The sequence below is a fragment of the Dendrobium catenatum genome, unplaced genomic scaffold (genome assembly GCF_001605985.2).
Source record: "Dendrobium catenatum unplaced genomic scaffold, ASM160598v2 fragScaff_scaffold_1038, whole genome shotgun sequence".
NCBI lineage: Eukaryota > Viridiplantae > Streptophyta > Magnoliopsida > Asparagales > Orchidaceae > Dendrobium > Dendrobium catenatum.
In genome coordinates, this window is record NW_021319500.1 from 2,039,138 (window position 1) to 2,065,260 (window position 26,123).

The following is a 26,123-nucleotide window of genomic DNA, read 5'->3' on the forward strand; positions in this document are numbered from 1 at the left end:
AATCATATGAATGCTAGCCCGATTGCCAACCTCTACCACAAATTAAAGATTCTGAAGCATTCTCTTAAGAAGAAATCTTGGGCTTCTTCTTCCAGCATCAAAGAGGTTTTGGTTTTATTGGAAGCCGATCAGAAGAGATGTTTAAGCTTGATTAATTGCAACCCCCTGGATCCTGTCTTGAATGGTCATCTGAAGCACATTAACACCTTACTTTCCCATTATAACTCTTCTTGGTGCTCTTGGACCATTCAATGTGCTAAAACCAAATGGCTTTCCCATGGTGATGATGATCTCAGCTTCTTGTATGCTAAGATTAAGAACAGAGGGAACATCAATCTTATTAAAGAAATTTCTACTTCAGATGGGCTTTTTTCTTCTCCTTCTGAGATTGGCAGTGCTATGGTTACTCACTTTAAGGCCATCTTTACCTCCCCTACCCCCCCCCCCCCTCCCAACGCCAACTTCTTCTTCTATTACCCATTGGAAAAAATTGTACCTGTCAATCTCTTGGAGTCTCTCCTTAGTCCCATTACTGATTCTGAGATCAAAAAGGTCATTTTTGACGGTGCCCCTAACTCTTCACCTGGGCCTGATGGGTACACTTTTGAGTTTTATAAAAGCTCTTGGGAGATCACTGGGTTATATGTTTGTCAGGCCATTAAAAATTTTTTAAGCTCGGGCAGGCTTCCAGACTATGTTAAAGCCACAGCCATTGTTTTGATTCCTAAACAACCCCATGCCACTCACATTGCTGATTTTAGACCTATCTCTCTCTGCAACACTTTTTATAAAATTATCGCCAAGCTTCTTGCCAATCGTATGAGAGATATCATGCCTATTATTATCCACCCGAGCCAAGCTGGTTTCATTAAAGGCAGATTGTCCTCTGATAATGTTATTCTTGCATCTGAAATTCTAAGAGAAATGGGTCTTTTTTCGAAAATCAATCACTTTTGCGCCAAACTTGACATTAAGAAAGCGTTTGATACGGTATCCAGGGAATTCATCTCCCATAGAATGCGACTCAAGGGGTTCCCTCCTCAATTTATTAAATGGGTCAATGGTTGCATTTATGACGTGCCTTTTTATATTTGTCTTAATGGCAAACTTGAGGGGTACTTCATTTCTACTTCGGGCCTACGGCAGGGATGCCCTCTTTCTCCCCTGCTGTTTGACATTGCTATGGATGCTCTCTCTTGTACTCTGGATGCTGGTGATTTTAGGGGTATCACTTTTGGGAATAATTCTTTAAGTCATCTTCTTTACGCTGATGACGTCCTGGTTTTTGGTGCTACCAACCTCCCAAATGCTTTAAACCTCAACCTTATTCTGGATGATTTTGCTGCTTCTTCGGGTCTTAAGATAAACAATAGCAAATGTACCATTATTTTCTCTAAAGAGACCCATCTCAATTCTGATATTGCCAATCTTTTGGGTTATCAGATTTCTGTTTTAGCCTTGAAGTACCTGGGCCTCCCTATTGCCCTAAAAAAACTCTCTTTTTCTAACTTCCTTCCACAACTTAGTAGGCTTTCTACTCTACTTGATGGTTGGAAAGTTAAATTCTTGTCTTTTGCAGGTAGAATCCAGTTCCTAAAGTTCACCATTGCGAATACCATTGCATATTGGATTCGTGGGGCTATTTTACCAAAGAGGTGTTGTAAGCTCATTGAGAGATATTGTGCCAGATTTCTTTATCATGGGAATGCGTCTAGCAAAAAACTGCATTTAATTTCTTGGAAGCGCACTTGTAAACCAACTGTCTTTGGAGGTTTGGGGATCCCTGACATCCAATCTATGCAATTTGGTTTTGCCTGCACCTTTCTTTGGAGATACTACAATGCCAATTCTCTGGCTGCCGCTTGGCTTAGATATAAGTATCATTCTCCGTACAGGGAATGTACTTCGTATGCCTCCAAATTCTGGAAATCTATTTTTATAGTTGCCTCTAAAATTAAGAATAAGCTTAATTTTCAAATTTGCAATTCTAATAGTATCCTATCCTTTTACTGGGACCCATGGCTGTCAGGGAACTCAATTGCTAACATCACTCATGGTGCTGCTATGTCTTATGCTTCGGTTTCTGATTACCTTTGTGATGGCAATTGGTGTCTCCCCTTAAACCTTAATCCTAATGTTAATACACTGATACATTCTCTCCAAACACATGATGATACTGTCAACATTTCTTGGATGGGGAAAGACAAACCGATTTTCAGAACTTTTAAGTTGCTTTATTTTGAGGGAGAAATTGTGGTGAATTGACACAGATTTGTTTGGCATAAAAAATTTGCTATTAGATACTCAGCTTATACCTGGTTAGCTTTAAATGGTGGTTTGAAAATGGCAGAAACGTTGGCTTCCAGGAATATTTTCATTCCTGCCCAGTGCCCTCTCTGTTCTTATGAGGATGAATCCATTCTGCACCTGTTTTTCCAGTGTGATTTTACTTTCAATCTTTTAAGGGAGTTTATTCCGAACTTATTTGGGTTTTTTTTTAGACCGACCCTGATGCAACTTTTTGAGTTCTTGGATGAGATGAGTACATTTAGTTCTGTTGAGAAGAATTTCTCTTTTTTGGTCATTTGCTGTCTCATTTACTTTATATGGAGGGAGAGAAATAGCAGGAGGCACGCTGGGATCCGTTCTTCCTCTACTGCTTTACATCACAAAATCGTTTTTGCGATTACTGCCAAGACTAAGAACTGGAAGCATCTTGACAGTCTTATGAGTTTTTTTCCTGACTGTTTCTCTTCCCATTTACCGATTAGCAATGGATTTTTGGGTGTCTCTGGGCAATGATGATACCTTCAGGTCCCTTTTGGTGCACCCCTGGAGGGCCTCTGATTCGTTTTTGTCTGGCAACTTGCAACCGGTCTTCTCCTTGGATGGCACTTTGCCTTGGATGGGTTCTATTCTCTCTTCGGCAACCGGGGTGCTGCTGCATTATCTCCGACTGCTTGGCTTTGAGCTGTTTGGCCTGTGATTTCAAGCCTGGGTTCCTGTTTGGTTTTATTTCTGAGCCCGTATGAGACAATTTTGTTCCATTGCTTTTATTTTGGTTTTTGTTTACAGCTCCTAATTTCTTGTTTACTTTTGAGTTGTACTGTTTACTTTTCTTGTAACCTTCTATGATCAATATATGGGCAATTGCCCCTAAAATTTCAAAAAAAAAAAAAAAAAAAATACCCTACAAGCTGCAGGAATGCACGTCTTCTTTCCTATGTACCTGCATTCTTTCCTGAGGTTTATTCCCGTCAACTGATCTAAATGGCGGCCAGCTTTCTACCATTGCACATATGCTCGAGACCTGTCCTTTCAAGGCGCCATTTTGTCCCGCGTCAGATCGAACTCCTACACACCGCCCACACTGCCAAATTTCAACCTGCACTCCCTCGAGGTGCTATTTTTATCCGGGACCAAGTTCCTTTTTTCTTTTCGGTTTAGGATTTTATTATAATTTTGTTAAAGTCAACAAATTTCTTTTACTTGGGAAATCTCGCAGCGAAGCCGAAGAGTAAGGAGGGGCATGGTAGCGACGAGTTCAAAAAGCATGATGACATACCTAAAGAATTTTTTGATGATGTATGTTTCTAACGCTTCTCTGTTTATCTTTCAAATTAAATTTCTTATACGTGGCCTTTCTCAGAAAATCACATGGGACACAAACTACATAGAGAATGAGAGCAGAAATTAGTTGCAAATGTGAGCTCTAGCCAATAATCCTTAGTTGAGTGACACTTGGATGTGTGAACTAATGATGAAATTAGGTTCATTGAAGCTTAACATTCTGGAAAATATTTCCGCCTATGTTTGGAGGTGAATAAGACCTCCAGATATGGATTTTAAGCACCACTAAATTAGGTCCGCTTCTATTTATTTTGCGTGTATGTGCCAGTTTGTGCTGGAATTGATCTGGGTACTTATTATGATACATGGATTGGAGCCGAAACAATGGTAGTCATCATCTTTATCTCATTAGCAAAATCCCAAACATTTGGGGCTGGGCATTATGAAATTGCATTCCCTATTTATGGTTATTTAATACTGCATAAGATGTTTAATATATTCTACGCAAATGATTTTTTTCAACTTTTATCTCTGTTGAGCTTGATCATTCCCTTTTCCTTCCTAATCTTTTAACATTAATTTTATAAATACGTATTGTGGTGCATTTTGCCCCTTAATTATACATTCCTTAACCATCTAGTCTATTTTTTACTTTTGGCATAAAATCAAATTGATTCTCTCATAGTTACATTATTTTCTTATATGTTTCATTGCCCTCTCATCTTTATTTTATACACAATATGTTTGATTTTTCTATAATTATCATAAATCTAAAAAGTATTGTTGTTCTTAAATATTGGCACAAAAAATGCTAATTCAAAAATCATTTGGCATCATTTTATCTTGAAAATTTTCAAACCACCACAATATCACTTATAGATTTCCAAATCTTAATTAATTTCTAATTTAGATTTTATTTTTTATGCATCTTCTTCGGAGCTAATAACACCTCACATATTTTTCTCGCTTGTTCTTTTAATGCTTGGCATGGTACAAATTTCATTGGTAAGTATTATACCGCAATATCCTGCTGCCTAAAGCTTAATTTACCAAAATATGCTTGCTATCTCTTGTATGAGAGTGGCAATGCTTTCTACGCCACCTTTTCATTATTGTTTTGGCATTAACATTTTTAAATAATAGATTTCTTCAGTGTTCATAAAAAAACTCTGTTGTTTTCTCAATATAATTGCCAGCCTTTTCTTATGTTGTGTTCATTCATGAGTCTTATTGGGTAACTAGTTCGGACCTTCTGGATTATTGAAGGCCAAGGCCGGTAAAATGTTATTTTTTGCATTCTTTTCTCTTTTGAACTAAGCTTTTGTTTTGTTTTAAGTATTGTTATGCACAGTTATTTGTAAAAATGAAAATTTGTTTACAAAGACCTTCTTACTCATATATTGATCTAGTTGCCTCTGTCCTGTTGTCTTATTGAATATGTTGAATTGACTTTTGTCTTTCTAGGAATGGCAAGCACAACAGAGGGAAAAGACTCAGGAATGGCATGCTTATCGAAAAAGAGAAGAGGAAAAAGAAAATATGAAAGATGATGAATATCGTGAAATAGGTCTGCGTCTTAAGGGGTATCCTGAGGAAGAAGTTCAGGAGGCAAGGAAATTAGTATCGAGTTTTATAAGGGCTGAAGAAGAAGTCGAAGCGGTAACTACTGTATTTTTCCATTTTTACATCTAATGTAGGCTAAAAACATTTTTACATCTAATGTAGGCTGCATCTGAAGAGAATTGGACTCTCATTCTCATTGATGTCATTGGTAACAATGGTTCAGAATGATGCCACATACAAACAGGATGACAAAAAAAAAAAGGTTATTTGCTGTGGTTGTAGCAGTAATGTTACTTGAAGGTGGAATTCCTGTTGAATATGTTAACAATGCATTAGATCTAGCAGGCTAAAATATGGTTATATATACTCGTAAATTATTCAACAATGCATTAGATTTAGAAGGCTAATATATGGCTATGTATACACGTAAAGTCAAATAAATACCTTGCATTTAACATGCCATTTACAAACACTTATTTCCTTCAGGAATAAGAAGACATACTCTGTTTTGTCGATTCGATACAGTTTAGAAGAGTGGCTGTCTAGCCGGTGATGAAATGACATCACCTTCAAGGATTGACTATGTAAAACATACACAATGTGACATAGACCACATGGCAAATTAAACATCAGGTCACACGGCGAACAAAATGATCTATTGATGTAAAATGTTCTAGGATCTAAGGTTTTTAATTCATATATACCATCCAAACTAGATTAAAATGCAAAATCAATTTAACAAACGTGCAAAATTTGCTGGAAACGAACTATAAATCTTAAAATACTTATTTTCTTTTCAAAGAAAGGCAGCAATGATAGAAATTCAATTTATATAATACGACTTTTGGATTCTATTATAAATTAACTTAAAGAAAGGGATGATGAGGTCACATAGTAAAATATTATGTAAATATATGAAAATCATATTGCAGAAACTTTGATAAAATTTAATTCTAATTTCAACTGATAATGTAGAATGATTTGGAGTGAAAAAAGGAAGGAAATGAGAATAAGTCTCTAATAAGTAAGCTTTATGCTCATAAAATAAGATAACATATCTTAGAATATTTAGGCCGTACAGTTGACCGAGGATTTAAATCATTAATGGAAAAGAAATTGTACATACAAAGTATTATTTATTCATCATAGACTTATTTTTATATATATATATATATATATATATATATATATCTCAAAAGAATAAAAAACAGAAACAAGCACTAACACTGTATACTCTTGAGCACCAACTAAAGTCTTGCAATACTTGCAAGTTCTGAAACACCTTCAAGTCTTAAAACACCTGCAAGAGGGGCTATCGATTGAAGTAGTGGAGCCACCAAAAGACGAAAAAGAAAAAATAAGCTATAGAATATGGCAATTGAACCATATAATCAATCACCCATTTGTAGTTTCGGCCACAATATTAAGTATCATTATTTGGGAAATGTGTAGATGATGCATCGGATGTAAAACCTAAATGAGGACATTGAGGAGAAAGAGACATAGTAGAATCCTATTTGTTAATGGATCTATAGCCATCCTCTTAACGTCATGACATAAGTCTACACTAAGAGGATAGAATTGATTCATAAAGGTTTTAGTAATTTTTTCTTGAAGTTTCTTATTGATCTATCAAACAATTACAAGTATCTTAAAAGTTGTTTTACTATTGATGATTTTTTCTTCTTCTGGATCTTTTTTCTCAATGAAAACATTAAGAATGCTCTCAATTTTGGACTCCTTGTTGGATTGTAAGATCTCTCATTTGTTTTTACTTTTGTTCAACAAGCAACAATTGGATGCTGGAAACAACCTACTTGTTCACTGATTTTGGATTAGATGTATGCTTTTTTTTTGTTTCTGCCTTTGTTCTTCTCCAAAATAATAAGCGGCCATTCATCTCTCTCCCTGAGACATACCTTTGCCGATCCCTAAGGGTCTACAGAATATAGCGATAATAAGTTGAAAAATAATTTTCGTATATGTTCTCTTGTTTTAGTTGAAAACTAATAGCAACAGCTAAAGGAAGTAATAATTTTGTAAATATTTTACAACATTGAAGCCATAAGCAAAGCAGTTGTGGCATATGAATAATTACGGAGAAAGAAGCGCAAAGCAATGAAGGCATAATGCAAGTGCAAGGTGAGCTCATAAGCAGGCTGTGGTATGACTGCATGACACGCCTGGATTTATTAACACTTCTATTACACTTATTCCACTAATTGATTTATTAGTTCATTTAAGAAATTATTATTTTAATAGAAGTATGATGTTATTTGTATCAATTATTACAATTAATTGACATATCTATTCAAATTGGTAGGTAAAATTTTCATTGATATTAAAGTTATATTAGTAATTATATAGAACTCTTGCATTGTCCTGTGTCATATCGTGTGTGTGTAAATTAAGCTACTAAGAAGAACGAGAGAAACCAAACTAGAGGAAAACTGTGAATTGGAAGCCACAAACGTTTCTATTTTGTTTTCATACATTACAGAGGAACAATACATTTGTATATATAAACTAGAATAACCGAAATATTAGAAAAACTGTTCTTCCACCTAAGCCAATCGTGGAGGACGTGCAAACTCTATGTAACCGCAAGTGGGTTATGATTTGATGGTATGCTGACTGCCGGAGCATGTTAACAGCCCCCCTGCAAGCTGATGGTGCTGGAGAGACCATGAGCTTGGCTCGAAGAGATGCAAAACGAATACGGGGAACAACTTTGGTGAAAATATCAGCAATTTGATCCTGAGTATTGATATGGTGAACATTAATAGCAGCAGACTTTATGAAATCACGAATAAAATGGTAATCCACTTCTATATGTTTAGTACGTGCATGAAATATGGGATTATGAGCAAGTATGATAGTGATGGGCTAATGCAAAGGTTCTCATTGTTCTCCTCTACTCTTTTTGTGATTACTTTCTCATTTGGTGTTGGTGGAGAAAGTCCACTCTCTTGGAGGGGAAATTAGGGCAAACCCTAATTTGTGAAACCTAAGGTGTATCAGATAGCCGAAACATTATCACAATAAAGAGACGTGGGGGCTGAAATAGAAAATTGAAAATCAGCCAATAGACGATGAATCCAGATAATATCAGTGGCAACAGTAGCTAACACACGATATTCAGCTTCTGTTGCAGAACGAGCAGCCATAGGTTGCTTCTTAACACACCAAGAAAGGAGAGTTATCTCCAAGAAATAAACAATAGCCAGTTGTTGATTTTCTATTTAGTGGATCACCAGCCCAGTCTGAATCAACATAAGCATGTAAAGTGGAGGAGTTCTTGCTGATTGGAAGACCAAGCTCTATCGTTCCTTTAACATAATGAAGTAGGTGCTTGAGTGCTTGAAAATGATGTTGCATAGGAGAATGCATAAATTGGCACAACTTATTAACCGCATAAGCTAAATCTGGTCGTGTTATAGTTAAATATTGCAAAACACCTACTAGATGTCGAAAAAATTCTGGATTTTCAAATAGTGATAATGAAGCAGTATTAGAAACTGATTTTAAAGGAAGTGGAGTCACAACTGGATTACAATTTTTCAGAACTGCTCGATATAGAATATCCAAAGCATATTTGGATTGGTTAAGATGATAATCTATAGATGTTGAAACCGCTTGTATATCCATAAAATAATTTAAATTGCCCAAATTGTGTAGCTGAAATTGTTGGTAGAGATTGCGAAGCAAGTTAGTAATTGCAGTCAAGCTGTTTCCTGTTAGCAAAACATCATCAACATATACTAGGAGATATATGAGATGAGAGTTATGATTGTAGACAAGTAAAGAGGGATCAACATCACTATGTCGAAAACCCAAGGTTTGCAAGTGTGTAGTAAGTTTAGCAAACCATTGCTAAGGAGATTGTTTAAGGCCATAAATTGCCTTATGTAATCGATAAACGTAGTTTGGGTGCTGAGAGTTCTTGAAACTAGGTGGTTGATGCATATAGACAACCTCATCTAAATCCCCATGTAAAATGTATTTGAGACATCCAATTGAGTCATTTTCCAATTTCTTTGAACAGCTATAGTAATGAAAAGACGAATAGTCGGTAATTTCGCCACTGGACTGAAAGTTTCAGTATAATTATACCATACTCTTGACGATAACCTTGTACCATTAGGCGAGCTTTGTAGCAAGCTATTGAACCATCTGAATGCCTTTTAGTTTTGTAAATCCATTTGCAACCCAAAACTGTTTGAGAAGATGGCGGTTCATCAATATGCCATGTTCCTTGTTGTTGTAGAGCCTGAAACTCATCTGACATAGCATTACGCCAGTATTGGTGTTTATTGGCAGCCGAAAAATAAGTCAGATCATTATTCTCAACTAGCAAATGTTGAATATTTAACATTGTTTAGGTTTTAAGCTTCCTTGTTTGCATACGAGTGAGTATAGGATGTCGGGTAGGTGGAGGAGGGGAGAAATGTGGAGTTAGTACTGTAGGTGGTGATTGAGAAGAAGACTCCGTTGGATGAACATAAATTGTTCGGATTAGTGGAGATTTAGGTGATGATCGAATGCTATTTGAGGTAGTGGAGTTTAGTTGAGGGGTTGGATAAGGGACTAAAGTTAGAGGAGATGTAATAGTATTTGAAGTAGAATTTGAAGATGTAGAACTCATGGGTGTAGATGACATAAAAGGAAAGACCTGCTCATGAAACTGATCATGAGAGAGATCAGCATTTTTTGGTTCAGGATGTGATAGCAACAATATCCTTTATGGTTGGAGCTATATCCAATGAAAATGCAAGCTGAAGATTTAGGAGAAAATTTATGTGGAGTTGATGGTTGAAGACATGGATAGTACAAACATCCAAAAATTTTAAGATGAGAATAAGATGGTGGATGATTGTATAAAAGTTGATATGGAGAGATAGAATTTGTAGTGAGGGAAGGAAGACGGTTTATTAAATAGGTAGCCGTTAACACAGATTCAACCCAAAAACTTGTATGTAAATGAGCTTGTATTAACAGAGTACGAGCAGTTTCAATTATGTGACGATGTTTGCGCTCCGCAAGGCCATTCTGTTGTGGTGTGTTTGAGCAGCTAAATTGATGTAAAATACCATTTGTAGAAAGGAAATTTTGAAATTGCAAGCTTGTATATTCTCCACCTCCATCAGAACAAAATATTTTAATATGAGTAGAGAATTATTTTTCAACCATGGCATTAAATAGAGCAAATTTAGAGAAAACTTCAGCTTTAGTAACTATTGGATATATCCATGAGAAATGAGAAAATTCATCCACAAATAAGACATAATATTTATATTCATTAAAAGATAAAATTGGGGAATGAACCCATACATCAAACACTTCAACTTGAAAGGGAGAAGTTCAAGTAGAAGTAGAACTAGCAAATGGTAACCTATGACTCTTTGCTGATTGACAAGAATGACATACATCAGTAGAAACTTAAATATTTAAAGAAGGAAGTAGAGTAGCTATAGTCGATAAAACGGCTTTGTGAGGATGTCCCAACCGAGAATGTCATGGAAGTGAACTGGCAGTAGTAAGAAGATCTTTGGATGTGAAACTCGATGGAATTGCAACAGGTAAAGACCATCATGGCACGGACCCAAAAGAATTGAACGTTTGGTTCTCCGATCCTTTATATTGTATCCATGTTGATTGAAAGAGATAGTACAACCATTGTCAGAGGTTAGTCGGTGAACAATAAGAAAATGATAACCTATGACTCTTTGCTGATTGACACGAATGACATGCATCAGTAGAAACATGAATATTTAAAGAAGGAAGTAGAGTAGCTATAGTCGATAAAACGACTTGTGAGGATGTCCCAACCGAGAATGCCATGGAAGTGAACAGGCAGTAGTAAGAAGAGCTTTGGATGTGAAACTGGATGGAATTGCAACAGCGTAAAGACCATCATGGCACGGACCCAAAAGAACCGAACGTTTGGTTCTCCGATCCTTTATATTGTATACATGTTGATTGAAAGAGATAGTACAACCATTGTCAGAGGTTAGTTGGTGAACAATACGAAAATAATGAGACTTTAGGAACATGAAGTATAGGAGAAAGAGATAGCTTACGCTTAGGGTTTGGAAGGATTCCTTGACCAGTGTGAGAAATAAGAAGCGAATGACCATTGCCTACTTGAATTTGCTGCAAGCCATGATATGGCTAGGAAGTTAAGAGCTGATTAGCATCATTAGTAAGATGAGATGTTGCACCCGTGTACAAAATCCAGTCGGTAGATGAATTTGTTTGATCAGAGGTTTCAGCTACAAAAGCAGATGAATTGTTGCTATTGTAATTAAGATTAGTGCGATGCTAGCACTTCACTGTCGAGTGACCATATTTGTCACATATTTAGCATTCTATGCGAGTTGAAGGTGTCCGATCACCGCGAGATTAGTTGAACTGCCCGCGACCTCGAGCATATCGAAATGGTTGTCGAGATGAACCTCGACTAGACGATGCCGCAAGAGCAACTAGAGCTTCAGAAATTTGCACATAATAAATAGCTCGGGCAGCTTTGTTCTCTAGATTCGTCTCTTCGCTACATAATAAAGAGTAAAAATCATCTAGGCTGAGCGGATGAAGATTTGTACGGATTGTCGTTTTAAACGATAGATATGAGACGGGCAAACCATTCAATGTATATATGATCACATCCTCTGTGTCTAGTGCATAGCCAGCACCAGTAAGAGTGTCTACCTTCAATTTGATTTCAGATAAATACTGCTGCATGGTCTTATTGGTCATTGTAATGTTATGAAGATCATTTTTAATCTGAATGATCCTGGACCGATTTGAAGACTGTAAACGTTTATCAATCGTTTCCCAAATTTTGGAGCAGAAGTCCATATTAAGTACATAAGGTAGCAAAGGTATCGAAACTATGGAGAAGAGGGCAGTAGCTAAATTCTGATCGATTAACATCTAGGTGGAGTAGAGTGGGTTAGGGGTTACTTGACCGGTTTCTGAAGTTATTTTTCAGGGAGGGCGACGAACGGTACCGTCCAGATAACCTTCAAAACCATTTGTGCGGAACACCTTCAGGACTTACGAATGCCATGTAAGATGATTCTCTGGAGTAAGCTAAACTGTGATACATTCTTGATAGTAGACATAAAGAACTTCAATTGGGGCGGGATTGTAGTGCTGCCAACTAGCTGAGAAGCATCAGTGATGCTCTCGGTTGTAAAGGAATTTCCTGATTCCATTGGACTAATGACAAGCAAAGAAGAAGAAGAGCCGTGAGGCTTAAGGCGCTCTAATACCATGTAAACTAAGCTAGACGAATGAGAGAAATCAAACCAGAGGAAAACTGTGAATTGGAAGCCACAGAACCATTTCTATTTCGTTTTCATACATTACAGAGGAACAACACATTTGTATAAACTAGAATAACCGAAATATTAGAAAAACAGTTCTTCCACCTAAGCCAATCGTGGAGGATGTGCGAACTCTCTATAACCGCAAGTGGGTTATGATTTGGTGGTATGCTGACTACCGGAGCATGTTAACAGTGTGTGCCATGCATTTATAGTTGCAGACCCATATACCTTCGTAGCTTGGGAGAAGTTGCTTTGCGCTATCAACTGGAATTATTAGGCTTGCCAAAGGAGGAGAAGCCCACTACAGCCTACTCCTAGGATGTGCAACAAAGAAATGTTTTCATCATTTAATTGAATGCATCCCTCTAATATTTTTTATTTTTTATTTTTTCGGTTAGGAATTTGGTAAATGACATAATTTTGACATACTTAGTACATAAGGACCTATTTGGCTGTGGAGCAAAAGCAAAAATTTTATTTGTTCACCTTTATATTATAGGATCCTGCGTTAGAAATAGAAAATCACACTTTGATGAAGTGGCCTGATATAATTGATACTAGTAATTGATACTAGTAATAAAATGACTTATAAAAAAATAAGTAGCATAAATGAAGAAATCATGAAACTACATTTTTGTTTGCTAGATTTTCTCCTAGCGATCATGTGGGCATGGGTACTCTTACTTCTTATTAAATGCAAAGTTCGCAAAATTTGAGTGGGTTGCTGCAGCTATTGCATTGACTCTGTTATAAGAAATATCTGTATTCTCAACAATTAATTTGAATGGGTTGTTGCTTAATCCTAGTTCGTAAGGATTTATTCTTCTATGAAAAACTATAAATCAGTTATTTCTTTAACTCCAAATTCCAGGAAATATGCTCAAATGTTCCCCACATCTGTAGTTTTGAACTATGCGACTTAGAAGCCAGCTTTCTGTTCATAAATAGATAGATGAAGGGATTCCATAAAGTTTCTTTACCCTTTAATACTTTTCTAAGCCTAATTTCTATTGTGTGATTAGTGCTTTGATAGGAAGTAAAGTCTATGGTAGCAACATAAAACTTTGAGCAGCTGCAGGTTAATGGTAACCTTGTACCATTATTTCCTGTGATTTTTCTCGATCATGAAGTTGCTTTTTCTTTTAAAAAGTCTATCAAGTTCATCTCTAATTTGGCAATTTTCTGAGTTTATTCTCCTATGTTTGATATTAAAGACAAATGCTTATTTAACCTTTTTATCTGTGTTCTTATTCGCATATATTTTGCGATAGCATTCAAAATGAAGCATTATCTTTCTCATGTTTAGAGCTTTTCATTTATCATGCAGAAAATTGAGGCTGCTGCTGAAAAAGGCCAACTTACAGAACTAGTTTTGATGGTCATATGGAATCGTCTGGACCTTGCTCGCCGTGACGTAAGTGTTTTTTCTGCCACCACTATTAGCACCAAGAGTACGGAAGGAGGAAGGGAGATTATAACTCTTCTTTTGGTATCACCATATGATTGTTCAGCTTAATCATGCCAATTATCGCAATTAATTACTAGCCAGGACCATTCTTAACCAACCAACTCTGGTTGCTTCAAACTACAAATTAGTAGATTTGTGTTTATGATTTGGCCATTTATACACATGTACAACAAACAGAGTTTTATTGAATCTTCATTTGCTAACATATCTGTTTGAAGTAAGTACCAGTGGATTTTTCTTTGTATCCTACATTTCGTTTGCTCTTTCTTTGTTCGTATTTGCTCCTTCTCAATATAAATTAGAATCCTCGACCTCTCATACGGGAGAGTGAAATGATGTTTTCTTTGGCATGCCGGTTCTTATCATAGCATGTAACTTTTCTCTTCTTCTATTCTCATTTTCCTTACCCTTCTTCAGGACGAGAAGGATGTCATTAGGAGCCTTGACCTCTTGTATAGGAGAGTAGAGGTATGAATTTTTCCTATAGGAACTTTGATGTTTATAGTGTTTCTTGTTCATCATAAAATTTATATGGCAGGAATCTACAAACTTTGGGTCATTTCCTCATATTTAAGTTTGCAGACAGAGATTTTAAAGGCGGAAGCTACAGCGTCCATGAGGTTGTTAGATGATCTCTTGAACCTCTATGATGGCCATGACAAGGAGGATTGGCTGAAAAAATGTCGGAAACGGATGATCGACACGTTTCCTCAAGAAGATCCTTTTAGCATTCTTGCACCAACTGGTTTTGACATAAACAATGTGAGGCCTCATGATCCTTTTTTTTTGCTTAGCAAATTCTACTTATCTAATACTGAAACCAAATTCTACTTTGATCATGAAAAACACAAATCACATTTAAAAGAAAATTCATATATTGATGCTTTTGGTGCTTCTGAATTTCTCACACTCATATGATCCTTGGTTGCAATATTTATTTAGCCAGGATTTAGGCTAAATCTTGTAAAATAGTTTTTTTGAGCCACATAAGCTTTACTATTTTGTTAAATACAAGCCCTGCTATTTTGTTTTCCTTCCTGTTTTAGGTTAAATTCTGAATATAAAAGATCTCGTGGGAAGTTGAAATTAAGAGATTAACACCACTTATCCCCACTATTCCTCTTCTTCTTCATTTTAAACCTAAATCTTAAAATCATATACCAACATTTTATTAGTATTGAACTCAACTAAACATACCATTCTAAGCAGTTTTCAGTATTTACTAAGACTTAGTTTAGGACTACTTTCTTATTAATTATTTTTTAAAACAGCTTTTTAGTTAAAAAATTATTTTTTATTAAAAAATTGTTTTAAGAAGCAATAAAAAAGCTGTGTCAAATGAAGTCTAAATTTGTTCCAACATGATTTTATCTACTCTATTTGAATAAAAACATGGCTATGTTCTCCCCTTGGTATAGCCAAATCTCCCCTTGGTGCGGCTATGTTCTCTGCCATCTGGTTATTATAAACATACATTTGTGAATGAGAAACTCATTTCGACGGGAATTAGTTTTAGGCAATTTAGTTGAACATTTTCTTCTTTGCCAGCATCAAGGTCATGTTGGACTGCCAGCTGAAGCTGATGACTTGTTATTGAGAGTTGATTTTATAAGAGAGGTTGATGAATTGCTACAAGAAGTCAAAGTTGAGAACACAGCCAACATGCCCCAGGGTCTTGATCCTGAATCTATTGCTGCTCGGCTAAAGCTACAAGAGAAGAAACAGACCATCGACCAGGTGGAAACCCTGCTTGAACTTGCTATGACACTGAAGTGGTGATACCGTAAGCATTAATGTCCAAGGAATTCATGTATGTATTATCCATGACAACTGTAGTAAGAAATGTAAATTGCTTATAAGATAAGAAATTTGTTCGTCTGTAGAATCTGAAATAATAAATGAAAGATTGAGGGATGCGATAAGTATAAATCAGTTTATTTAAAGCGATTCATAATGCATAGCCCATGCGTATTGATTCATTTTCGTTTGTAGAAATCTTATATTTTTTTTAACCCAGTGAAGTGCTTTGCTTTGAGAAGTATGAAATAATATTGGGAAATGTATTATTGCCTTGAAAAGCATGTGATAGTCTTAGGTTTGGGACGACTTTTTTATTGTTTCTTAAAATGACTTTCTAGTTTAAAAATTAAAATTTTTATACTAAAAAATTGTTTTAAGAAGCAATAAGAAAGTACTCCCAGATGAAGCCTTAAAAAACATGTAATCGCACCAAGATACGTGCAATCATTTTATAAATGAGAAACTTAAAGCAAATTGAATGCGTGCAGATGCATCGAGAGCACAATCAAATTCAAAAAGTGCAAACAAGCTATATAAAAGCACTAAAATGAATTTAAGTGTATCTCGTGAGTGCATTAAAAAGCGTGCGAGCAATATCTTGATGAGTACGCCATGCAAGTGTATCAAAATGTGTGCAAATGGATTGCGTTAGCGAACCAAAAAATATGCCAATACATTGAAAACATGTGTATGCACTATGTAAGTGCACTAGACAGTGTTCAACTATATAATGCAAACGCATAAAAAGCATTCACACCTCATACTCGAAAGAACTAAAGTTGACGTGACTACGTGACTTGAATTAATAAGCAAACACATGATCATAATATCTACCAAGATATTTAATTTTAAGAAAATGTTCGTCTTTCAAAGCCTTTTAAAGGTTATTCATTATAAAAATTTAAGTTTTCAGTTTAAACATTCATATAATAATTCATGAGATCAATAGTTGAACCTAATTCTCTGTTAGTAGGCAAAAATAATTGACAAAGTTCAAATAAAAAAATACAAATTGTGTTAAAATCTTAGTTGTAGAGGTCTGTTTTTAAATATCAAATCCTTGCGAGCAAATATAAACATTTTAAATGTCATCAACGTCATTTTGATGATGACTGTGTTGAAAATGAATCTCAATTGAAGGGGTCTAAAAATTATCAAAATTTTAAGATTTCAAAGATATTAAATTTAAATATTTAAAGTGAAATTAATCACTTATAATTTAAAACAAAATTCATTCACCATTCCTAATCGTTTGGTGAATGTAATGAATTTAAGAATAACTTCAATTCACAAAAAATGCATTTTCAATGGAGAATATCATTAAGATTCATTCTAAAACCATCTCTTGTTAGTAAGAACAAAGCATGTGTCATTTAATTGGTGATTTGACCCCACAACTCCATAGGACTAGTGGTTTGGCCATGTAACTCCACAAAGGTAAATGGTTATGATTGAGGCCCTCTGACTTGGTGGTTTTGCTACATATAGGAACTCATATATTACAGTCTTGACTAGAGCCATATATTTTCCAATAGTTAATACCCTTAAGTAATAAATCATAGGGTAGACTTGGTAGGGATTAAAACCCTCTATTAATTAAGATGGGCTTGAATTTATCCCTTAAATAAACATACCCTAGGTCTATATGGTACTCTTGTATAAATAACCCATACTTGTAAAAAAGGATCATTTAATTTTGTTGGGTTGATTACATCTACTTAATTAGACTAGGAACCAGGACAATCTCGAACAATGGAACCATTGGATTTTGATCGGATTCATCATCACTCCCCTACAATGCACTTTAAATGAAAAGGTGGTTAGAAAATTTATTGTTACTATATGCTAGGCACTCAATACCTACTCAATGACTAGCTTTAATTAAAAGTGCTCTCCTATCACTGGAAGAGGTAATTAAGCATTTGGGCTTTCACCTATGGGAGACTTTATCTTGATACATCATAAAAAATTAAACTAAATATTTGATATCTACATATTATAGATTAGATACTAATTAAGGAGATACATCAAAAACATAATACTAATCCCTAATTTATCATAATTGAATAGGCGTAAATTTTTTGATAGTATGTAACGTATAATTAATTTAAATATGTAATCCCACAGTCAAATTTTTTATAATCTCTTGACATCATTTATCCCTTGATAATTTTACATTATTAAGAGCTAAATATTTTCTATCATCATATAGTAACATTTTTTGCCATTGTCATAATTTTTTTCAAAAGGGATACCATCAATGGATATTATATCAATGCAAATAGTGGCATGAGTCATGTATGAATATGTAGCATGAAATTCTTTTTTACTATGATCTCATAACATGCTTATATTCAACTTATCCTATATTATAATTCAAAAGAGTCATCAATACAATTTCAATGCTTTATGCACAACTATTATTGCAATAATATAATTTTATTTTAGAGTTTTTAATAAGAGAAGAAAAACAATTTATTTTGATTAGAAAAGCATGTCCATGATACTTGAACATTAACAAATAAACTCCAACATATAAGTATATTATTGTAATAAATCACACATATATGTGGGCTCCAAAATTCGCGCCCTAGCCTCTCTGTAGCCCCTTCTTTTTTTCTTTTTTTAGGTCGTCGAGGAGAGTTTTAATGTTTAAGTTATGAGGCAAATTTTTAGAAGGCATATTGGGTTTTGAAATAAGACTTCACCTAGAGATTTTTCCCTCATTTCATAAGGACTTTATAATATGAGTTTAGTGTTTCTATAGGTGCAAGCCCCCCTAATTAATTATCCCTTCCAATAACGAGAGAAAACTTTTGATTAATACTAGTCATCAAATAAATATGTAGTACCAAGCATATAGTAGTAGTATAATTTGATATTTGAAAATTTAATATTTAAAATTAGAAATTTACCACCTTGCACTTAAAAAATATGGTGGGGGAAATGATGATGAACCCGATATAGATCTCATGGTTTCGTCGTCCCGGGCCATCATGGTCATTGGTCTGCTTAGTCGAAGGAGGTAAACGACCCAACCCAATAGAAGAATTCTTGTTGGCTGCCATGAGTTGCTTCATCCAAGGGTACCTTGTAGACAAAGGGTGGATATTTATCTAATGGGAGAAATTTGAATCCATCTTAGCTAACAAAGAAACTTGTGTCCTATCTATCAAATCCTATTGATTTATTACTCAAAGATTTAGAGTCATTGGGAAACATATATGATCTAACCATAACCATAATATAATGGTGCCTTTTAGTGGAAAACTACCCTGTCAGAGTGTCCCGATCATAACCGTTTACTTATGGTGTCATTTGACAACAAAATCAAAGGTTAGAAGACACGTGCCACATCTTTACTATAAAGAGATAATTTGATAATGAATCATAGTGATATTCTTAACAAGACATTTTCTCTTTACAAGTTGAAGTGATTTTCAAAAATTTCCACCTCGACAAACTATTGTGGAGGGTGGATGGATATTTTGTTTAAGTATTTTAGTGATTTATTTCAATTTTTAGATATTTAGGTGTTGATGAATTTTTTAGTTTTGAATTTTCTTGGGAATTTGGGAGGCATTTTAAATATTAGAAGGTCCCCTCTGATTGAGATAAACATTCAACATAGTTATCATGATGTATCCTTTGGGTGATTTAATTTTTATCTATTGAACTTTATCAACTCTATTAGCTTGCTGATGGAGGACTAGGTTCATCATCAGCTTCAAGTCTTTATTACTGAATTTTTCTTGTAATGGACCTTGAAAACCTTATATAAACATATAAAATAAATATCACAGTAGGAGGTACAATAGTATATTTGTTTAATGGTTTAAGCCATGTCAACTCCTATTTATTCACAAAGAAGGATTGGGCTCAAACTTATGTTCATTTCTTGACACATACAATATCCTCATATATCACATGTGTGTATACAACACGCTTGTCGGGGCCCATATGGGTAATCATATTTTAATGCATAAGTGATTTTCATGTAATATTTAGTTATATTTAACTAAGCAAGCGACTATTGTTGAAGAGTGCCTAGAATTTTGTTTTGACATTTGAAAATACCATATGTTTGGTTGCATGAGTATTACATATCTAGTGGCATTATTTAATAGCACGTTGGGTTTCATTTCATCTTTTGCTAGTTATTATTTTCTTCAATATTCATCCCTTGATGGTATATTTTAACCTACAAACAAGCTGTGTAGTGCGTCAAATGCCTTATACCCGTCAATTACTGTAAGCTGATATCTAGTGTGATAGCTTGGTTCTACAGGTTTACTATCTCAATTTATCAATAGCCTATAATTTTTACTATGAATTATTTGCTTTTGCTTATAAGTGAATTGTAGTGTTGCGCAATAGGTCATTTGTTGCCTCTTATGAGGGAGCTATTGCACATCATGAATTTGTAGGATATCCAGAAGTCACCCACTATCGTATGCTAGCTACTGAATTGTATTCAATGTGATAACCTCCTACATTGCTTGTAGGTACTCAAACTTATTGCATGTTTTCTAATCATGCTTGTAGCATATTGTATTCCATCTTATATTTATAGGGAGTACATCATGATTGCAACATATCTTCTATCATTGCTTGCAGACAAATCAGTGTGTCCATTTGCATGTCAACATTTATTGTTAGATGATTTGTATTCATCGTAGATTTTCCTATGCTTGTGGGTTGGATAGTTGGTGCATTTTCATGCGTATCAACTTTTAGTGTTCATCGGATAGTAGTATATTTATTTGTATGGTGATTAGTGTTGATTGTAGGAATGGTGCTACACTCATTCCACACCCTCCATGCTTTACTCGTAAGCATATCATCTCATGTCCTTCTGCTGCCACCTTTATGTTGAATATGCTTCTACATTCATTGCATTCATCTCATCTTACCTATAAGTTGATTGTGGGAGCATCAACTGCTATTTGTTTACAAGTGAGTTATCCTATTCATCAGAGGTCTCATACCAATGCTTAAAGTTTGATATTCATTTCCCATGCCATTTTATTATCCACCATTTGTCCCTTTATGGTTCATTGATGTTCATTGCACATTGATTTTTAGGTTCTTGTAAGAGACCTACATGTTTACTTGCATATTAATTTTATCTGAAAATTGTCCACCACGAACCCTCTGCTTGCATTAAATACTGTTCATTGCCACTTCTATTTTGAGACTTGATTTCTTATTTTTCATTTCAAATATTCTAATTTGTGCTCTTGCTCATTTATTTCACTTAGAATTTGTAAACTTTAGTTATATTCCCTGAGGTTGTATTCAAGTTCGGTTCCCTATTTTGTTGTTTAAGTTCTATTCATTATTAGTTTAATTGCAAGTACATTTCTCTTAAGTCAGGTTCTCTATGCTAAAGTTTGTAAGTTTTATCCCCTATTATTATTCAAGTCTAGGTCCTTTGTTCAGTTCAAAAATTGGAAGCATCCAGGTGTCTTCCTCTTTTAGGAGAAATTTTAGGAGATGGGCCTTCCATAGCATGCTATGAGAGTGCGTAGGGTAGGTGTCAAACGACACCATGGCTATGATTTTAAATCCAACCATACTATGAGAGCATGTAGGGGTATTCAAGATATCTATTTGAAAGAAACTGTAATTTTTTCCCGCAGGCACTGAAGCACATAAACGGGTACTTAGAATTGCCCCCGCCACACTAAGAGAGCGCGTAAAGGCCTACCCGCCTTGCAGTAAGCGTCGCATTAGGTTCCCTCCCACCATACTACGAGAGCTTGAAGGGTGCTCCCTAACGCGTCACAAGTGTTGAAAGTAGGCTTTTGGAGATTTTTGTGTTGAGGGGCATTATACCTTAGCGATTGGAGGTCGATAGTGGTGTCAGTGTCGTAGGCCTAAAGATTGAGGCACATAAGCAAAAGAGCGAAATCTTTTCTTTTATTTCTTTTTTTCTTTTTTTTTCTCCTTTTTTAATTTTCTTCTTTTTTCAGCTAATAATAATAATAATAATAATAATAATAATAATAGTAATAATAATAATAATGACAGTTAATTAATGGTTTGCATCAGCAAATTTGGTGGAGAGAAATTGGCTACCTATTCTAGCTGCAGACAAGCGGGAGAACTAGTAATTGAAAATAATTGCTATGTTGAGAAGTCCTGATCTTCACGTGAGAGTGTGCTGGACTGACAGGCTTGGTAGTAGGAAGTGGAATTTTACAAGAGCAGGAGGTGTGAAGGTACGGAGTTTAGGGGCTATGTAAATGGTTGGATCGTTTTGGTAGCCAAAACGGGCGAAGGAACTGAAGAGGGAGGCCAGCTGCTCGACTATAGGAGGGTGAGATGCGATCTGGGTCTTCAGAAGGATCAATTGATTTAGCCTGGAACAGAGAAGTTGCAGTTGAGTATGAAGAGGGGGTCAATTGGGCTTTAGCTGGTTGGTCGAGTAGGTAGCTTGTGCAGCAAGGTCGTGTAACTAGCAGGCAACGGGAGCTGCTATGGGTCATACTTGGCATGCAATTGAGAGACTCGTATGAACTGTCAGCAGTGCATAGGCTTGAAGATCAGGAGCTACAGCTTGAGTGGTTTGGTTGGGGTGTGAACGATGTTAGTGGAGGTTAGAGATGGGTGATCAGGAGAGGATCTACAGCTGGCCAAGTGGATCAAACAAGTTGTGATTGAAGAGAGCTATTTGCAGTCGAGTGTTTATCAAAGAATGGGTGACTGGTCTTGATCAGTAGGGAGGGATGTTCGGGGATTCGAAAGTTATGAAAATTAGAGGTTGTGTTCGCAAGAGGATTTCAAACAGAGGAAGTTTCGGGCTGGGTTCGGTGCCTGCATCAGAGATCGGAGAGAACTAGGTAGATCAATGGGCTAGTTGTGTCTGTTGATGGATTTCAAATAGGAAACATCTTGAGGATCAAAGGTTTGCTGTGAAATTGAAGTGGAGGATTTAATCGTAGGAGTTGCGTGGGAAAAAGCATAACCGAAAACTTCAACTCCACTCTCATTTTATCAATGAGAACGGAAACGAGATAGAGGCTGCTGTGGGATTTATAGGAATGATTGAATCGTCAGTGCAGAGCATCGGAGGTTTCAGCGGATTACGGGGTTTCTTGGATATATACCAAGCATGAAAATTTTCTGATTTTCTTGATTTCTTTTTATTTTTTTTATTTTTTTTATAATAATAACAACAACAACAACAACAACAATAATAATAATAATAATTTAAAATAATAAAGAAAAATAGGGGAAAATCCCATTTTGGTTTTGATTTATGGGTCATCGCCTCGTTTCACATGCCAATTTCCTTATTTTGTGCACTCTCATTTGCATGTCAAATTTCATGAGCGAGTTTCGTTGGGAAACATTATTATTGATTTTTGGTAATGTCAGCAATCCAAACATACCAACGAAGTCCATTTTGTGATTGGATGTCATTTGTGCAATGACCCACGTCAATTTCAGGTATCGATCATCGACTTTGACCATTTTTGCCTGATTTGAATGTGAGGTGATTCCTCTTGGGTAAATTTGACGCATTGATCATAACAGCGCAACACATTTGACAATCGGAGGACATTGACTCTTCAAGTGATGCGCCGTGCTAATGCGCATCACTTAAATCATCCAATTTTTCTCTTTTTGTGCATTTTTATTGTAGGGGTCAACAAATTCCCCCAACAAATATGGCGTGCTTCTAGAGTTTGCCACATTTATTATGATTCTATTGAACTTCATTTGTGGTTCTCTTTCATGCATTTAGTCTCAATATATTTACTCCTAATGTGTTCTGATCTTCTTCTTGCATGGAAAATATTTTGTTGGTAGAGACTTGATGATTTTCTTCTAAATGAGCCTAATGAGGCCATTATCTAGGAGGCTATTTACTCATGGGACCCTCAAGGAGATACTAATGTTCTGGATAGGCTTGAGCAGTATCAGGATATGTTACGAGGGCGTGATATCTTTCACGATTTCTTTGCTATGTCTCCTCTACTTTTTGTGTGCCCTGCAAATTATGTTTAGCTTGAGGACTCCAATGAGTGGGTCAGCAAAATCTACTGAATTATTCGGAGTATAACCAGCTAGACAGTGTAGCTGCTCAGATTAGCTGTGGCATATATGACATTTTAGCGCCTACAACAGATACACTTAAGCCGGTAGGGTAGTCGAGGTTCTCAGTCATTGTCAACAATAATCACCTTCTATGGAGTGACAATGAGATTCATCATTTGGATAGATCCAGAGTCCTATCTGCGATTACATTCATTGGGCCAGTTATGTAATATAGGCCCACAAGCACATGTTACAAGAGGCAAGGATTTATGAGGAAGTTTACGCCTCACTATTTGGTTTTGGACACCTTCCCTGTTCTTGAGCTCATGGTTTAGTGGAGTTCTAGGATGCTGGAAGCAACAACTATTGGATTGGGCCAGATGAGCTGATAGTTACTCTCTCAAACTTGTAGGAAGTGTCCGAGTTACCTATATTTGGCCACCTTTTTTAGGAGTGCATTGCTCCTAATGAGGAATCATTACAAAGGGCCTTTAACATATGGGCATAGTGTCCGAGTTACCTATCTTTGGCCACCTTTTTTAGGAGTGCATTGCTCCTAATGAGGAGTCACTACAAAGGGCCTTTAACAGATGTGCATAGGAGAGGGAGGTTAGTTGCACCAGAGGTTTACCCTACACTCCTTTATTATTACCTCCAGCCATATAGATCATCAGGTTTGTCTGCACTTGCTCAAGTTCATATACCTGTGGACACCTGAGTCCACAGGTTTCTTCAAGATGACTACTTGTATTCTATTATGGCCTTATTGCATGATCCCTTTGGTTGTGGTTTCCAATTATTAGAGGAGACTGCTGAGTAATCTTTTTTTGCTGGTTACATTTCTCTCGCACCACTAGGCATTGTCGTGGATCTCCTTCTTGAAAAGTTTTTGGTTACTTGGTTGTGCACCTTTATTCTCACGCTCAAAGTAGGGTTAGTACGATGCAATGTTCTCTTGGCAGCCAGCCATCTATCATAGGGATATCAGCTTTTTGAGGTGATCTCTCTTAAGCTATGGGACCTAACCTTACCATGACACTACTTATACGGTTGGATTCATCTACATGTACAGGGAACCTTCTCATGTATAGAGTGTCATACATATCTCTTGGAGAGAGGATACCCTATGCTTATTTAGCTATCAGAGGCCTCTTCTTCCTTGGAGTTAAAGTGGGTACAACTTTTGTTCTTTACCCCATACTTGGTGGTAGACCACTTTTTTTAGTTCACCAGCCAGATATTGTTGTCTTACCACCTCACTTGAGAGGTATAGTTATTATAGATGGACTCGATCAGAGAAAGAGAAATAGAGATTCATTTTGCTATATATTATGCATACTTTGATAGTGGTGAAGCATTTTATCAACATGCATTCGGGTTGGTTGTATCATCGTTCAAGTAACACTATGACATTGGTGGAGTATCATTCAAACAGGGTGGATTTTTAGTTCAAATTTTCTTAAGCCATCACTTATGATGCATGTCCGATGGTTTTAGAGTAGAATATGCCTGACATATGGAGGTCATTCCATTGGATACCAATATTTATGTAGTTATCATAGTGCGGTTACACTTGCTGAGACTTGATACGGGTTCCAATTTTTGCTTGACTCTTCAATCTAGCTAGATAGCTGTTAGTTACACACTGGTTGTTGCAAATTTGTTTTCATGGATTATGTTTTGATTATTAGCAAACACTCTTGTTTCTCTACGACTACCTTTTCTACTGACATTTCAGGGCCACAAGATCAGACAGTAATCGGAACCAGCTCAAGATTGGGTAGACTAGGTCTGAGTTAGTCTGTATTTTCCTTTTTCCCTTTCTTGAGTCAATTGTAACCTTTGAAGTGTTATGATGCTAAGTAATCCTACACACACACACTTGAGTGATTTTTTTTGTCTGACTTAGAACTTCTATTTTTACTCACATCATCTCGAATAATATTATTATCGTCCTGGACGATAGGGTTCAAAACAGAAACCCCAATCAGTCATCTTAGTTAAGGAAGCCGTCATTAGCCGATCGGCCTGGATGATACATATATCAGCCAGGACGATAAGCTTAAAATAGAAAGAATCATCCGCCATGATCTATTTAGATATTTATTTTTGGCAATCGCCCAGGACAATCTTATATCGTCCTGGACAATTTAATACAATTATGTCTAAATTCATCTGGTAATTAAGGATGATTGATATGATCACATCGTCCTGGACGATCGTAAGATCGATTGGGACGATCCGTTCAAAAACCTTAGTTGCTCTTGGATGATAAATATCGAACAGCTCAAATTCCGGGCGATGGTCAGGCCGATCAGGATCAGCCAGCTCAAATTCCAGGAGAT

The 26,123-nt window shown here is 35.9% G+C and overlaps 1 protein-coding gene across 1 annotated transcript; it reads left to right on the forward strand.

The window, feature by feature from the left end:
• The first annotated feature begins 3,164 nt into the window (after nt 1-3,164).
• LOC110093411 (protein PALE CRESS, chloroplastic) lies at nt 3,165-15,897 on the forward strand. The gene is made up of 7 exons (XM_020818290.2): nt 3,165-3,400; nt 3,506-3,585; nt 5,035-5,229; nt 13,792-13,878; nt 14,350-14,400; nt 14,515-14,694; nt 15,481-15,897. Exons 1-7 carry the CDS (start codon nt 3,271-3,273, stop codon nt 15,709-15,711), a joined length of 954 nt encoding a protein of 317 aa, XP_020673949.1. The 5' UTR covers nt 3,165-3,270; the 3' UTR covers nt 15,712-15,897.
• Nucleotides 15,898-26,123: the final 10,226 nt, after the last annotated feature.

Bases quoted from the DNA above. Each gene is read 5' to 3' on its own strand.
- LOC110093411 (XM_020818290.2), top strand. From the start codon at position 3,271: ATGGCGGCCAGCTTTCTACCATTGCACATATGCTCGAGACCTGTCCTT. The intron at 3,586-5,034 runs GTATGTTTCTAA...TTGTCTTTCTAG, and splicing joins CTAAAGAATTTTTTGATGAT to GAATGGCAAGCACAACAGAG. The intron at 5,230-13,791 runs GTAACTACTGTA...TTTATCATGCAG, and splicing joins CTGAAGAAGAAGTCGAAGCG to AAAATTGAGGCTGCTGCTGA.